The sequence below is a fragment of the Anguilla anguilla genome, chromosome 11 (assembly GCF_013347855.1).
Source record: "Anguilla anguilla isolate fAngAng1 chromosome 11, fAngAng1.pri, whole genome shotgun sequence".
NCBI lineage: Eukaryota > Metazoa > Chordata > Actinopteri > Anguilliformes > Anguillidae > Anguilla > Anguilla anguilla.
In genome coordinates, this window is record NC_049211.1 from 15,979,564 (window position 1) to 15,993,770 (window position 14,207).

General features: G+C 42.8%; 1 protein-coding gene across 4 annotated transcripts in view; it reads left to right on the plus strand.

Moving 5' to 3' along the window:
* The first annotated feature begins 480 nt into the window (after positions 1 to 480).
* The window catches only part of cacna2d2a (calcium channel, voltage-dependent, alpha 2/delta subunit 2a), a 232,309-nt gene continuing 218,582 nt past the window's right edge, over positions 481 to 14,207 (plus strand). For 3 of the 4 annotated variants that reach the window (XM_035383010.1, XM_035383012.1, XM_035383013.1), the window contains exons 1-2: positions 482 to 910; positions 11,855 to 11,936. In XM_035383010.1, coding sequence (XP_035238901.1) covers positions 795 to 910; positions 11,855 to 11,936 — 198 coding nt within the window. In that variant the 5' untranslated portion in view covers positions 482 to 794. Of the gene's footprint in view, positions 911 to 11,854; positions 11,937 to 14,207 lie in introns of all 4 variants that reach the window. The other variant, XM_035383011.1, reaches the window with a different exon arrangement.

Sequence of the window (14,207 nt, forward strand, 5' to 3'; positions counted from 1 at the left end):
TCTAAAGCTGATTCCCATTGTAATAAAGAACATGCACATCGTCATTTGATCAATACTGTACCAAGGGCACCTAACCAAATCAGGGAAAAAGCAGTGTGTACAAAGGATGTGCTATAATAATAATAATAATAATTATATACCCACAACGACACATTGAAAGAAAATATAATAATATAATATATATTCATTTACATAAACTGACTATTGTTTTGACCGTAGCACCTTGTCAGTTGTATTTTATCTTAAAGACAGAGGGTTACAGAGGGTAACATTATACAATATGCAAAATCTAATTCCCACTTTCCCCTATACGTTTTCTGCCTACCCGCTCAGTTGCATTGTTTTCGTACCACAACACTGTTCTACCTCACGTTTCCTTGGAACTGTACCGTACATGGGCAGCGGGACAGTTGTGTTGGCGTGACGCGCGCCCCCGCCTGTTGTGTATGAATATTTGAGTGAATGTAGCGGTTTGTACTCGTACTCGCTCAGTTTGTTTGTTACGTCGTCGGAGAGGTGGAGAGAGAGAGAGAGCGAGAGAGAGAGAGAGTACACAGTGGCACCAGCGGCGGCGGTAGCGTCAATGCATCTGTGTTTTCGAATTGCCTGTCTTGAGCTGCCAATCCACTGTACAACATTTCCGATTGAGACCTCACACCAGGAATCGCCAGGAGCCTTTGAAATCTCTCAACACAGCAGAAGGAGCTAAACGTTTCTGTTTTGGTTGCCTTTGAAAAAGAAGTCCTACATAACAATTGTGTTTTAACTCAGTTTCTTGAATTTTTAATGGAAAAATGGCGTTCTGTGCTCAGTCCTGCAGCATCTTCTGCTTCGTCTCAATCCAAACTATCCTGATTTTCAGCGTATCGTCGCCTGGAACGGAAAGCCTCAGTTTCCCTCAAAACTACACGTAAGTATACCTCGTGGAAAACATATAGGACAGCTGGACTCAAGCGCGCAGAATTAGAACAGGTGACACAAACTGCGCTGTTTACGGAGATAGGCTACTATAGAGTCGCACCGTTGTGCCGACCGGGACACCATTTCGGGCTTTGAATACGTTTCAGATGTTAGATGTATGAAAGCATGCAGAAACGTTTACATATTTCAGAGTTTTGCCTAATCATCATAGATCAAGACAGTCCTCTCTTTATATTTTGACGAACACAATTTATTAGAATGTAAGGATGCCCAGTTTTAGGATGATGCACAGGTGTTAGGCTACTGTTAAGGTAAAGCCAATCCGATGCTTTCAGTTTCAAGAAGACACGATGTATTCGAAAATGGGCAATGTTTCCAAACACAGCGTCATCGATGTTTTATTTTTAGTTGCTTCCTGTTTAATAGACGGATGTTGAAGCACGTTATAATGTTTACAAACCCGTTTCGCGGTTTTGGTCAGTCAGTTACTCTGGCGCACCGTTAAAAGTGTATGGCAATGTTTGCTTGATTCAGTCTTTGATATGCGATCTTCAAAACTGACTGTATTGTCATGGCCTGTCTCGTTTTATGGGATTATAAAAGTCATATAACCATAGCTACTGTGAAATTATATTTTCAATGTAAATGTTCAGTGTCGTAATGCCTAGAAAAATTTAATCGGCAAATCTATCTACTTATGGGAAGTAGGCTACATGCTGTAACGCTTAAGTCTAGTAATGTTTCATTTTGACAGCCCACTTTAATCTGCCCGTTTTGTCTCGTATTCGGTGTGTATGTGAACTCTTCCATATTTTGATTTGAAAAACAATTCCATTACAATTGGCGTGTATCTTGTCCTCGTCTCTCATACCAATCACAAATATTGTAACTATGTCGTAAGGACTGCTTTTTGGCATATTCATTGAATGTAAGTTGCTTGTTATATAATGTAAATGTTGAACTAATTTTCCCGTTAATCCGATCGGCACGGCTACCCCCTGGGACAGCCAACCTAACAACATTCCCGTAGCTCTTCTTTTGCCGTCTATTTCAGAAGGAAATTTTGCGCAGAGACTGAACGCTGGCGCGTGTCAGTGGGGTACAAGACATTCGTAATTTAAAGTTTAATACAACATTGAAGTGCTTTTACTACGGCCAATACAAAACTTTGTGGGTCGAGTCCCTAATAAACATGTAGCCTACACGACAATCAGTAGGCACACTATTGTAGGCTACATATTAAATGCTTTTTGTAGAGCTTTTGTAGTCTTACATGATAGTGGTGTCGGGGATAACAATTCCTCCTTCGCCCTTGGCTTGCAGATGGATTTACGTATTTTTACATGTTAGCCTACTTAGGGTAAAACAAGACAAGAACTGATGATAAAGAACATCAGAACATCATCTTGTGCTGAGCAATTTTTTTCTCCGAATTTTAAAATGTCTTAACAATTTTAGTTCTAGCTTTAAAGCGTGGGCTGTAAGGCAGGAGAAAATCACAGAAGTGGGATAATTTGACTTTTGTCTAAGATACATCGATTTTCCATGCAGCCTACAGTTCTTCTCAGTTGAAAACGGAGGGTGGTCATGAACTTCTCCAATGTTATTTATTCTATTAAGGACACGTAAATGACATGGAGGAATGCGCGCTAGTGTGTGCGCGCGCGCGCGCGTGTGTGTTTGATTCGTATAACTTTTTATTTGTAAATGAATTAAATTAAATACCTACTCGCAAAGCTGGTCTTAGTCTTCAACAGAACGGGCTGCCAACAACAATGCATTAAAACTATAATGTTTCCACTTTGTATCATACGATTTGTTGCCTGTGGTTATTGCTGACGCCAGTGTCTAATGATCAGCGCATTAGCTCCAATTTTAACGCCCAGTGTCCATTACTTTCCGCTCAGTCTTGCATCTATCTTTTTTGGTTATTGATAATAAAATAACATTATCAAATGACTATTGCCCTTACGCCGATTACTGGGCTGTGAATAAATAGAAGCCAAGGCAAGAACTCCACGTACAAGTTAACAACGAGATATACGAGGCACGCGTGCACACACGACGTTTTTAAACGGTTTGTGCAATAATTGATTGATTGAATCACAAAGCTATCAGGAGCAAATTGTTGCTCATTTTGTCTGCTGCTTCTTGAAGCTTCTCGGCAGGTTTAGGTTTCGGCCAACAGGACAATATATGACACGTCCTTTACTGAATATGGCACATATTTACTATCAATATGAGGGAATAGACAGGGTGTAGATAAATACTACCGTGCAGAACAGACTCTGAATCAGCTTCATGATTTCGTTCACAATGGGTGGGGTACGATTTGTGAAGATGCTTTTGGATCCTGCATCAGTTCTGGTGGGGGATCGTGTTAGGCAGGACTAGGGCCCGGCGTGCGCTCGCCATTTTGCTATTTAAACTGTTGCTGTTGGCACTCAATCCAGTACCTTTCCCCAATCACACACATCACTGAGCGAAATCCATCGGAATCCATTACCGCAACGCGCAAACACTAAGGAAGGTACTTATACCATTCGATAATTTTGTGCATGATTTGAAACATTTTGAAGTGCATCTGCCTCATGATCTGTGTCATTTGTTCCCTTTATTGTATAAAATCTGGTTTTATTTTGCTTATTTTGTTGTTTGTATAAATTAAAGGATTATTCAAGTAATATATAATTTTTGGTGTAGTACAACCCATTTTGAATTCTGCACTGTTCGGAAAGGAGTTAATGGACGCACACATGACTAAAACAGCGTTACTTTGATATGTAATGTGTCTTTCTTTTAATAACAGGCTAATATAAACATTGTGTTTACGATGGAACAAGTATCTTTCTCTGAATCTTTTAAGATAACCCAATAATATTTGCACTGTGATAAAGCGCTGCCGCAATTCAGGAATCAGTATTATTGTCGCAATTAATAAAGTAATAAATAAACGAAAAGAAAGACTTTAACAAGGGAAGAAAGCCAAAATACAGTATAGCATATCGGATATGAACCTATGGTAGGTACATGTACACAATGTCACCTTGTGAAGGGACATCAAGGGTCACATAGAACTAATCAAGAACTCAAGAAAAGTGCCATGCCAGAGAATTACATAACTGTACAGCTCAGACATGTAGAGGTAATTTGAAAGTAATCAACTTTTTGTACACCATTCCATTTTTATGCCTGTATTTAATTGGTCCAGGCAGTTTTTCTGTGCAATAGCATTGGTGCATCAGAGGGTTTGTGATCGAAAGCTAAAAAAGCTCTCCAGGTAATTACAAAGCAGCTTGTACAATGAACATTTGCCTCCAAATATTGCATGTATGCATATCACCCAATTATTTGCATAATGGGGTAGCGGTGTAGTTGAATGTTTAGGGAACTGGGCTTGTAACCAAAAGGTTGCACATTCAGTTCCTAGGTAATACACTGTTGTTGTACCCTTGTGCGAAGGTACAGCCTAAATTGCTTCAGTATAGGCCTGTATCCTGCTTTATCCTGGGACCACTGTGCTCAATCAAAGAAGTACTGGCACAATATCAAAACAGATTTTTGTTTTCAGTTGTGGATAAATCCTATGAAATTAAAATGTTCGTATGTACAGTCTCTGGAAACACAGTTTTGTTTCTGTAGAAGCAGATTTGTAGTTTCTTGAAGTGTATTTTTTTTTTGCTTAGACTATAAACTCCAAAATGCCCCTATACAAGCTATGGTAAATCTGGCAGGTCACCATCAACTTCTGTTAATATCTAAAACATCCTTCATTGCACACAAAAACCGTCTCCTCCAAACGAAAGCATACAGTGAACAGGTCTGTTACAGACTATATCACCTGGGTTATGTGGTTTAGTTTGTTGTGTTAAATATCAGCTACATTTCCTTATACTTGTGGAATTCAGTGTGTTAATTTGAATATGTGTGTTATTGAATTATCATCTTAAAACTGTACCTTGAAGGCCAATGAGACAAAATTTTAAGCATCAAACAATAGGCAGTAAATTTAGTATAATTCTGTCTGTCTGAAAAGCAATCCTGTAGTGTGAACCGCAATGCATATTACCTATATGGATTTTATTGCTCAATTTACAAGATGAAAGCACAGTGTTTAGTTGCGATATGTAATTCTCTTGATGTTGTTCATTACTATTCACGTTTTTGGCATGTCCTGTATGCTGGTTTTCCTTCTGGCCCCAATTGGTGTTGCATTTATGTCATATGTACTGTAGAAACATACATAGTGCAAAAAAGAGAATTGCATTTGACATTTTATGCTATTTTTGAAATCTTATGGGCTATTCACAGTGACTTTAAGGCTTTTGTTTACACACTTTTTTATTATCATAAAACAACGTAAAATACTCATACAGTACTTACATTTGCCTATCCCTGCTACATAGTGTTGGAAACTAGAGATGATGATTTTGGCTGCAAATGTTCTATTTTCTGAAAGTTTTCTGAGACCGCCAGGAAGGATTTGCTGGTTATATTTGGTAAAAGGTCTGCTGGCTGGGGCTGAGCTGTTGTTGGTGAGTGATGATTCTATTCCTGCTGAGAGATCTCATTAAAGACACTAGCTCTGCTAGGTCCCATGCCTGTTTCTGCTGACCTCCTTAAAACACCATGTGCTGTAAGATCTGTTCATATAAACTAAATGGAGCAGAATCACCACAGTGAAAAACAGCAGCTCCTTCCAATTAACAATTAATACTGCTGAAGTCAGAAGGAGTTTTCATCTCTTCCCTCTCTCTCTTCGGCTCTGTCTCACCCCCCCCCCCCCATTCTCCCCTCTCTGTCTCTGCATCTCTCCATCTCTCAGCTTCACTCTCACTCTCTTCCTCCCTCCAGATCTATCTCACAGTTTAACAGGAGTGAACGTGTGGAAGCAAGTGCTATAGGAAGCCAAGCTTCAGATTTTATTTCTCGCTTCCAGTCTATGACAGTGAATAGAAGGGAAGATGCATACATTTGTGTGCATGTAGATGTTTCCCCTAGACTTGTGTGCTTTTGATAGTGTACATCTTTTGTGATGAAAGAAATATATTGATGCTTCTTAAGGTTATGTGGGTGCACAGGAATACATCTTGAGAACAATGAATACTGGTTCTATTATTGTCTCAATTCTGTAGTGGGAAAAGCTTTGGCTGCACTGTAAATAGTTAACTCCACTGTCTATTTTCTTCTGTTTAGAAGAAGTGTTGAACATTGAATGTTTCTCCACTGAGAAAAATTTGTTCAAATTTCTTTGGTGTACAACATTTTCTGGGACTGACCAAACAATTCCACAAAATTTAACACGGAACATGAACATTTTTCCATTTTTTTTGCTGTGAAAGCCTCACTTTTATCATTCTGGCGGAGGATTTTGGGGATGGCATGCTAAGGGAGAAGAGGGGGAACTACTTTTGATTTCTGTGAAATTTTCTGGCCCTTAATCTGCAGAAGCGGGAATTTTCCGGTGCACTGGAGGCGGTGCACTCAGGCGTTAGCTGAGCGGGAAGGGAGCAGAGCCCGAGTGTGCATGCCTGGGAAATGAAGGGAACTAATGAGCCCTTTCCCCCCGGCCCCCCCAAAGCTCTGCGCACTGGGCTGATGGAGGGCAGCAAAGCCCCGCAGTCCACCAGCAAGGACCCGGGGCGGATCTGGGGCCCATGGCCTCTTACAGAGAGTGAGGGAGGGAGGGAGGGAGGGAGGGAGGTCTTGAAGGGGTGATCTGTCTGTCATGTCGGCACAGAATTATCTTCCCACTTTCAATGGCGCTTCAGATGCAGTCTATTATTCTTTTATTAAATTCAAATGGAGGCAAAAAGGAATGCTTGCTTAAATAAAGCTAGAGAGAGAGAAAGAGAGAAAGAGAGAGAGGGGAGAGGGGGGAAGTGAGAGAGGAGAGTAACACGGGGTGGGAGAGAGTGAGAGAGAGAGAGAGAGGGGGGTGGGGGTAGCAATGGAGGAAGAGGGAGGATATATGTGTGTGTGTGTGTGTGTGTGTGTGTGTTAGTGTGTGTACAGAAGTTCAGACCGATAAGGAGTGCATTTAGCTCAGGGATAGAGCCATTGTCACTACCGGTTACTGTCACTGTGCCCTGCACCACTGTCGCATCAGTTTAAGCATTTTTTCACTTCATTGCTAGGTGACCTTTTCAGAGTCCATGGTCTTTCTTCAACAGTTCTGCCTTGCACAATCATTTTAGAGGTTTTCAGATCATACACATCTTCCCTCTTGGACGCTTTCACATACATGTATAACCACAAATGAGCTATCACACACACACACACACGCACACACACAAAAAAAATGAAATACTTCCATTCCTGTTAAATACTGTCATTACAATTGAATTTGAAAATGAATTCAATCTGAAGATGACATTGCATTCTACTATGTTTCTTAAGCATAATTTATAATGCTTCTGTTGTGAATGTGAGCACTTGTTCACTTTTTTCTGGATTTTGAAGACATTCAGTACCTGTTGACTGTGGCTAATAGTTTAGAGATGGACCTACATGTGTGCTAATGCATATGTATGTGTATGGTGCGAATGGGGGTTGTGCGTTTCTTTGTGCAGTACCTTATACTTATACTTACATGGCACTTATACTTCAATGCCTCCGCATGTCATGTCTGTAAGGCAAACGAAACAGGGTTTTGGAGAAAGCATTTTTGAGCTAAAATTATACTCTGTTTTTGTGCTCAACTGTCAGCTGTCTGGGTAAGACAATAGCTTTGTGTCCTACCATTGTTCTTTTATAGATTAGAGTGAAGCCATCTTCAGCACTGTGCATGCCATCATTAGTGAATGGGATCACGTGCTGTGCTTTATGTGTGCAGCAGTCTTCGACTCCTTTCATCCTCTGGCTACTTCCATGCTGCTGGTCTCAGTAAACTAACAACAGGTTAGTTTAGTCTGGGAATGGGAAGGTGAGATGAAAAACTAAGAGATTCATAGATTAAATATGGGATATATTATCCTTTGCTCATGAAGCATTATACATAAGCACACCCGTTCTTGTGAGCTGGATTCTGTGTAACGCCTGGAAACGTCCATAATGCTGCTTTCAGTATGCTTTTATTCAGGATGCTTTGTTTAGCAGATCACAGATTTCTCTCTCAGATTTTTGTCCTGTACCAAGCTTAGAGCTGTCAGTCGACACCAGATAACATCATTATATTCTTCGTTCCTGTTGTTTTTCCCTTTCTGTGCTAACTTTTATATTGCCTTTTTAAGCTACAGCTTGTGAGAATCTTGTTGCTTTCAGTCATTTGCCAGCCTGGCTTTAGATACACGGCAATATACTTGAGTAGTTTGATCTTTTAATACTGATCTTGGCTCTGTTGCACAAGCTACTAGAAAGCCATTCCTTCCATTATACTCTGCTTATTCTGCAGTTCTGTCAATGGGTGGTAGACAGGCTCATTCTTAATATTTCTTTCTATTGCAGTTGATTTTAAATACTGCTGTTCCATGCCAAAAAACACCAACGCCCAAACAAAGTGAGACAAGACTGTAACTAAGGTTATGTGATGGAAAAACAAGATGAGAAAATACATTTTTCAGAGGCTGTGCTGGCCTCCAGCCATTCGCCGGTTTGTAGCTTTTCTCCATCAAGTGCAAAAACTGAGGTTTTGTCATCACATTTGGGGAGTTGCAAACCGGCAGAGAGCGAGGGGCATTACTGTAGCTACATAAGGCTGCTTAATGGGAGACACAAATGCGTTTTAATGTGAGATAAGGAAATGCCTTTCTCTTTTATAACAAAAAAAATACTGTGGTTTTAGAGATAAAGACACCCTGTGTATTGTTTCAAATATAATTGTATAATGTAAATATAATTAAAACAGGAATTATCAGACGCGCGCACGTGCGCGCACACACACGCAGCATTGCTCTTTCACGGCAGAGCAGCGGTCTCCTCTAGCAGACCCCTCTTTCTCTTGATCCGGTGTGCTGTGAGGCTGTATGAGGCCAGCCCTACGGAGAGCGAGAAGTGCTGAAACAGTAGACGCTTAGCCTTACCCCAGTCAAGTCCACAGCACATAAATAAAAGAACAATGAGCGTAATGCCCGAAAGCCTCAAATTACCGCTGTAATCCGGGTCCAAGGCGCTCCGCGGCCCGAGCGGCACGGCGGCAGACCAGCGGCTGAATAATTAATGCCCATATTTGGACTGGGGTGGTTAGAGAGAGGAGCCAAAGACAGTCGCAGTCTTGTCTGCAGCTAATGACTTCTTGTAGATTAGTGCTCCACCTCCCACTCCCCCCCCCCCCCCCGCCTGACTCCCCCAACACCGCTCCCGTCACTCCCGTCCATCTTGTAATGAATGTGACCCTCTCCGTGTCTACGTTTGTGTAGCACGTTGGCTAACTGAAATCATGCTGAAAAACTGCCCATCTCCCACACTGCAACTAGTAACAACGGGGGAGAGGAAGTCTTATTGACCGGTTTTTATGAAGCACCGGGGATGGTAATTGAAACCCATAAATGATCCGCTCCTTGGGTGGATTCATTGCTAGCCTCTACATCACTGTCCACCCGCTGCCTCCACGCTCTCACTAACACCCCCCACTTGTCTGTTTCAGCAGGGACCCTGGCCCTGCAGATTTCACACCGTTCCATATATTCTGTACTTGAGCATATTTGTGTCATGTGACCCATCCATCTCTGTCCCCTCATCTCTCCTGTCTGGCACTCAAGCTTTGTGTTGTACGGTTGTAAACAATGTTGTAATACTAACATTGAAAGTCTCGCATGCTGCTGTCGAACCGCAGGAGGTCAAAGGTGAGGGTCAGTGGGTAAACAACAGCCAGCTGTTCCGCACAAGGTTCTTTCAGTTGAGTGTCTACGCGCGGTGTTTTGACGGATCCGCTCTGGGCTTGGCTGGCCCCCCTGGTCCCAGTGGCTGCAGAGCCAATCGTCTTACTATCTCAGCGGCAATAGAAATCTGCTTGGTCCTTCAGAAAGCTCAAATTGAATGATTAATGTGAGCGGCGAAGCAGTCCTCTGGGGACTGTCTCACGGATATTTAGCGCAGAAATGCTGTGTTTGCTCAAACGAGGATTCGGGCCTTGGCACAGCGGAGCTGCTCGCAGTGTGAGAAGCACTAGCGCTAGCGAGTCAGAGCCACTTCCCTCGCCTGGAAGAGAGAAGGAGGAAGCGGGAGCACATCTGAAGGAGCCCTGCTGTATTCAAACACCTTCTCGCCCGGACTCGAAGGAAACACTCGTGCGATAAAAGAAAAGACTAAAGCGTGATGAAAACATGGCCCTTTTTCTCGGAGGGCATCTGAGTCAGGCCCCGCAGAAAGATGCCCTGCTGGTGAGCGGGCAGATACGGCCGGCGGTCATGTGGCCGGCCGGTCATATGACTCAGGTGCTCTACTTGCTGGGGCAGTTGTTGCCGTAGATTACATGTGAAGAAAAATGGAGAGAGTGAGTGCTTGTGTTGCACTTTGGTACTGAATGTACTCAGCGGGCTGGTGAATTATACATGTAGCGCCGCTCCCCACGTGGAGACGGAATACGTGTGTGTGTTTGTGGGTGAAGAAGGCCCGTGTGTGGGACAGCTGCAGAGCATGGACCGTGAGGCAGGTTGATGTGTATGTACTGTGTTAGTTTCCTGCCAGGCACAGTGCACATATAGGCCTAATATGTATAGGTCTTCCATGCTGGAAAAGCTTTGACAAATATAACGTCTCACTTTGTGTAGTGCAAATGGTATCAGAATTTAAAAAGCAAGGACAGACGCTGTGGCTGTGAGCGTTTGTGTATCCCCATATTAGTGTCTGTATAGCAAACCTTCAGATTTTATGGGGGAGCCGTTCGTTGTCAGTGAGTGAATGGGTGGACATTGACATGTCGAGAACCATTCAGGGTCCAAAAAAGGTGGATTCCCTGATTAGGGTTTTTCCCCACTATCAAGGGAAACAAAGTTATTTATTACTTTAGACGAGTCAGTCAGTTATTCGGCCTCTGAGTGACTTAGGAGCGGAGAGACGCTTCAGCTTCGAGAGCTGCTTTAGTTGGAGCCAAATAAGCAAACTGAGGCTAATCACTGAATCCACATTTTTATGAAATATGATGGATCTCCAGTGCTGTCACAGTTGCCATTCCTTCAGCTCGTCTGCGCCCGGTTCCTCCTGTCTGCACTGCGGCACATCTGTCATCGTAATGACTGTTGTGATATTCAGACCGCTGCAGCTGACAAGCACCAGCTTCCACGCTCAAACTGTGTCTTCAGTACAGTGCCGTTGCTTTGAAGTGTTGAGCGTCATCTTTCAGCTTAATTCATAAGCTTCTTGTTAAAAGTTGACCTTTAAATCATTTTTTATATCGAGGCCTTTATCAGTGGGTGGTTGCCTTGATCTACTACGGTTAAAACGGATTAGTGAAGTTTCAGTTGAATTTGTGTCCTGCTTTAACTGCACTGTGGAGTGAGATCCCATTTATGAAGCTGTGAAATTCGATGAGATTGTCACCTTGTCAAATAAATTGTCATGAAAAGTTAAATACATTTTCAGAACTATCACTCAAGATTGAAGTAGTGATTAATTTAGCACATTTCAGGAAAGTATCATTAATGATCTTACACTTTTAAATAATTTATTGGTTCTGTAATACATGGATGCACATTTATTTAGTAGTGGGCTAAGGCTGCAAGAAAGCAGCAGGTAAGGCTATTATAGTGGCCTATGAACAGCTGATAAGGCTCTTATAAAAATATTAATAGTAAAGTATGCTGTAAAGGACTAATAATAACAGCTGTGGGTTCTATGAAGGGCTACAAGCAATTGGAAATGCTGCTGTCAATGACTAAGAAAAGCAATGCACAATGCTGTGAAGGAGTAATGTTCACGACTGAGGCGGCCGTAGAAGAGGAACTGCAGTCGAGGTAGCTCTGAGACAGCTTTCTGTGTCTATTTTTCTCTGCAGGATGATCCACTGGGCGGGACGCATTGAGAAAGAAATTGAAAACGTCCTTAAGCACGTCAGTGGAGCCCAGCAAATGAGAGGGGTAAGTGGTTTTCTCTTGTTTTCCCCTGCGTCATCGCCAAGTTATTGTTCTGTAACACGTCATCTACACAAACAAATGTTCAGCTGAATGTTTTTCCTTGTGAAAATTGTTTGTTGCCGTCCCTGAGCTTTGAAGCCGAAGGAGGTTCTGTAATAGAAGAGGGAGCTCAATTTAGGAGGGGTGACAGGTCTTACTGTGACTGAGTCTCCTCTACCTGTGATTGAACTAGAGTCTGCCTGTGGTTTACGCTGGTTTACTTGTGGCGTTGGCTGTTGTCGGTCATGCATGATTTGTTTCGTCTTGTTGGATCTGCATCACCCTCTGTGTTCACTAATGGTTACATCATTAGGCTGATGTGCAGAGCTGCTACTGGGTTGGGAGGCAGGGAACCTGAGCCAGCTGAACTTCAGTTGTAAAAAGTGATTAAACTGTGCAGTGCTGCAGCTGAACAGATCAGCAACTTTGGGCCAGAAAGAAGGCTCTTTCCAAGAGGCGTCTCTGGAGTGTTAAAAATCACGCCGGATCTGGGCTCTCTCGTTACAACTTAACAGATGGTTTGGCAGCATGTGGATGAAAGAGTTATCGCGTGGTGTTAGCTTCTTGTGCCTCGTGTTTATTTGTTTACACCGGTTTTGAAAAGCAGAATTTGTGTGTGTGCGCGCATATATGTCTTATGTGTATGTGTGTGTAACACAAGCTGAATTCCTTCTGTGGATTCCTGGCATTGCTGAGGTGAAGCTCAGAATTGAGTTTGCTTGAGTGTAGCTGCTTGGCCGAGCGGCACATCATTGTGACACTTCTCATTGGCTACGGCTCCCTGGACCGATGCCCTACTGGGCTGCTTCATTGGTTCTTTGAAGAGAAGGGCAGTGTGCTGGTTGGCTTTGAAGCTTTGAAGTTTCAAGAAGCTTTGCAAGGTTCCTAAAGTACTTTACATGTTGAGTATTATACAACAGCACTTATCAAGCCATGTCAAGCCAGATCTGGTAAGTCTGATTTAGAGAGCAAACCTGGATACCCATGAGACTGAAGGATATAAGCCTGGTGGATGTTTATTGTGTGTGTGCCTGTGCGTGTGTGTGTGTGTGTGTGTGCGCGCGTCTGCGTGTGTGTGTGTATACACGTCACACATTGCCTATACCTCTCTTATGCTTCCTTATGACACACCCAGATGAAGAATATTATGGTGTTTATTTACAGTTCTGAGCCTCACAAAGACAGAGAAGTGAGGTACCCTCAATAAAAGCTGAATAACAATAAGAGTTTAGTAAACAGAACTTGGACCAGCCAGGAGTTATATTGGCGAAAATGGCATTTTAAACCTAATTTTGGTTACCCTAAAGAAGGTACAAAAGTAATCAAAAAAGAAGCACATTCATAAAAGAGTTTCATTGCTGAAATAATGAACTAATTTTTGAATAACCTAGGCAGGCAACTGAAAATTGAGCCATACACGGAGCCCTGGATAAATGCATGTTACTGGGCACCAGCTCTTACTTCCCTCCTCTTCCCACGTGCGGGGGTACAGTTTGTTACAAGGAGGCCCGGTAATCACGCAATTTGCGGCGAAAAGCAGCAAAAGTGGGGAAAGCGTTTTATCGCGGCTGCAAACAGGAGGAGTTGTAGGGTGAGCTAAATGGCTCAGCATGCCTGGAAAAGCTATTTTCTAAATGGATGCCTCTATATACGTGCCACTGATAGAACTCTTCCCGGGGTATCACTGGCTGGTAACAAGATTGTCTGTCTCTCAGTTCCTTCTACCAGCGCAGTTTATTTTCTTGGAAAAAGTGGAAAATGTCTGAATTTGTTTTGAGCGGCTTAGCTGGGGAAAAAGGAAAGCGGCAATGGACTGATCACTGTTTTGAGTGTGCAAGTTTTTTTTTTTTTTTTTTTTGGTGCTCACCCAATACACGGGACCTGAGATGGGTCTTGGCAGCCTCCTGCCGTCGTGGAAAGCTGACAGTCAGAAAAGCAACGTCTAATCCCAGACGGCAGCCTGAAAGTTTAGCCGAAACAAAGTGAGGGAGAGGCGAGAGACTGACAGCAGCAGCCCCTGTCGAGAGAGAGCTGGCCCCTGTTGAAGGAAGTGGCAGACAGCCGACATTACCTTATTATATTACTTACATGCTGAGAGAGCCTGCTTTCCTGGAGTGATTTTACAGTGTGGTGCTTGTAATGTTCAACCTCATGTGCTCTGAGATGTGAGGGGGACTGCTGGGTTGCTGCCAGAGCACTTGAGGTGAGGTACCTCTCTCAAGGGCACAATAGCTG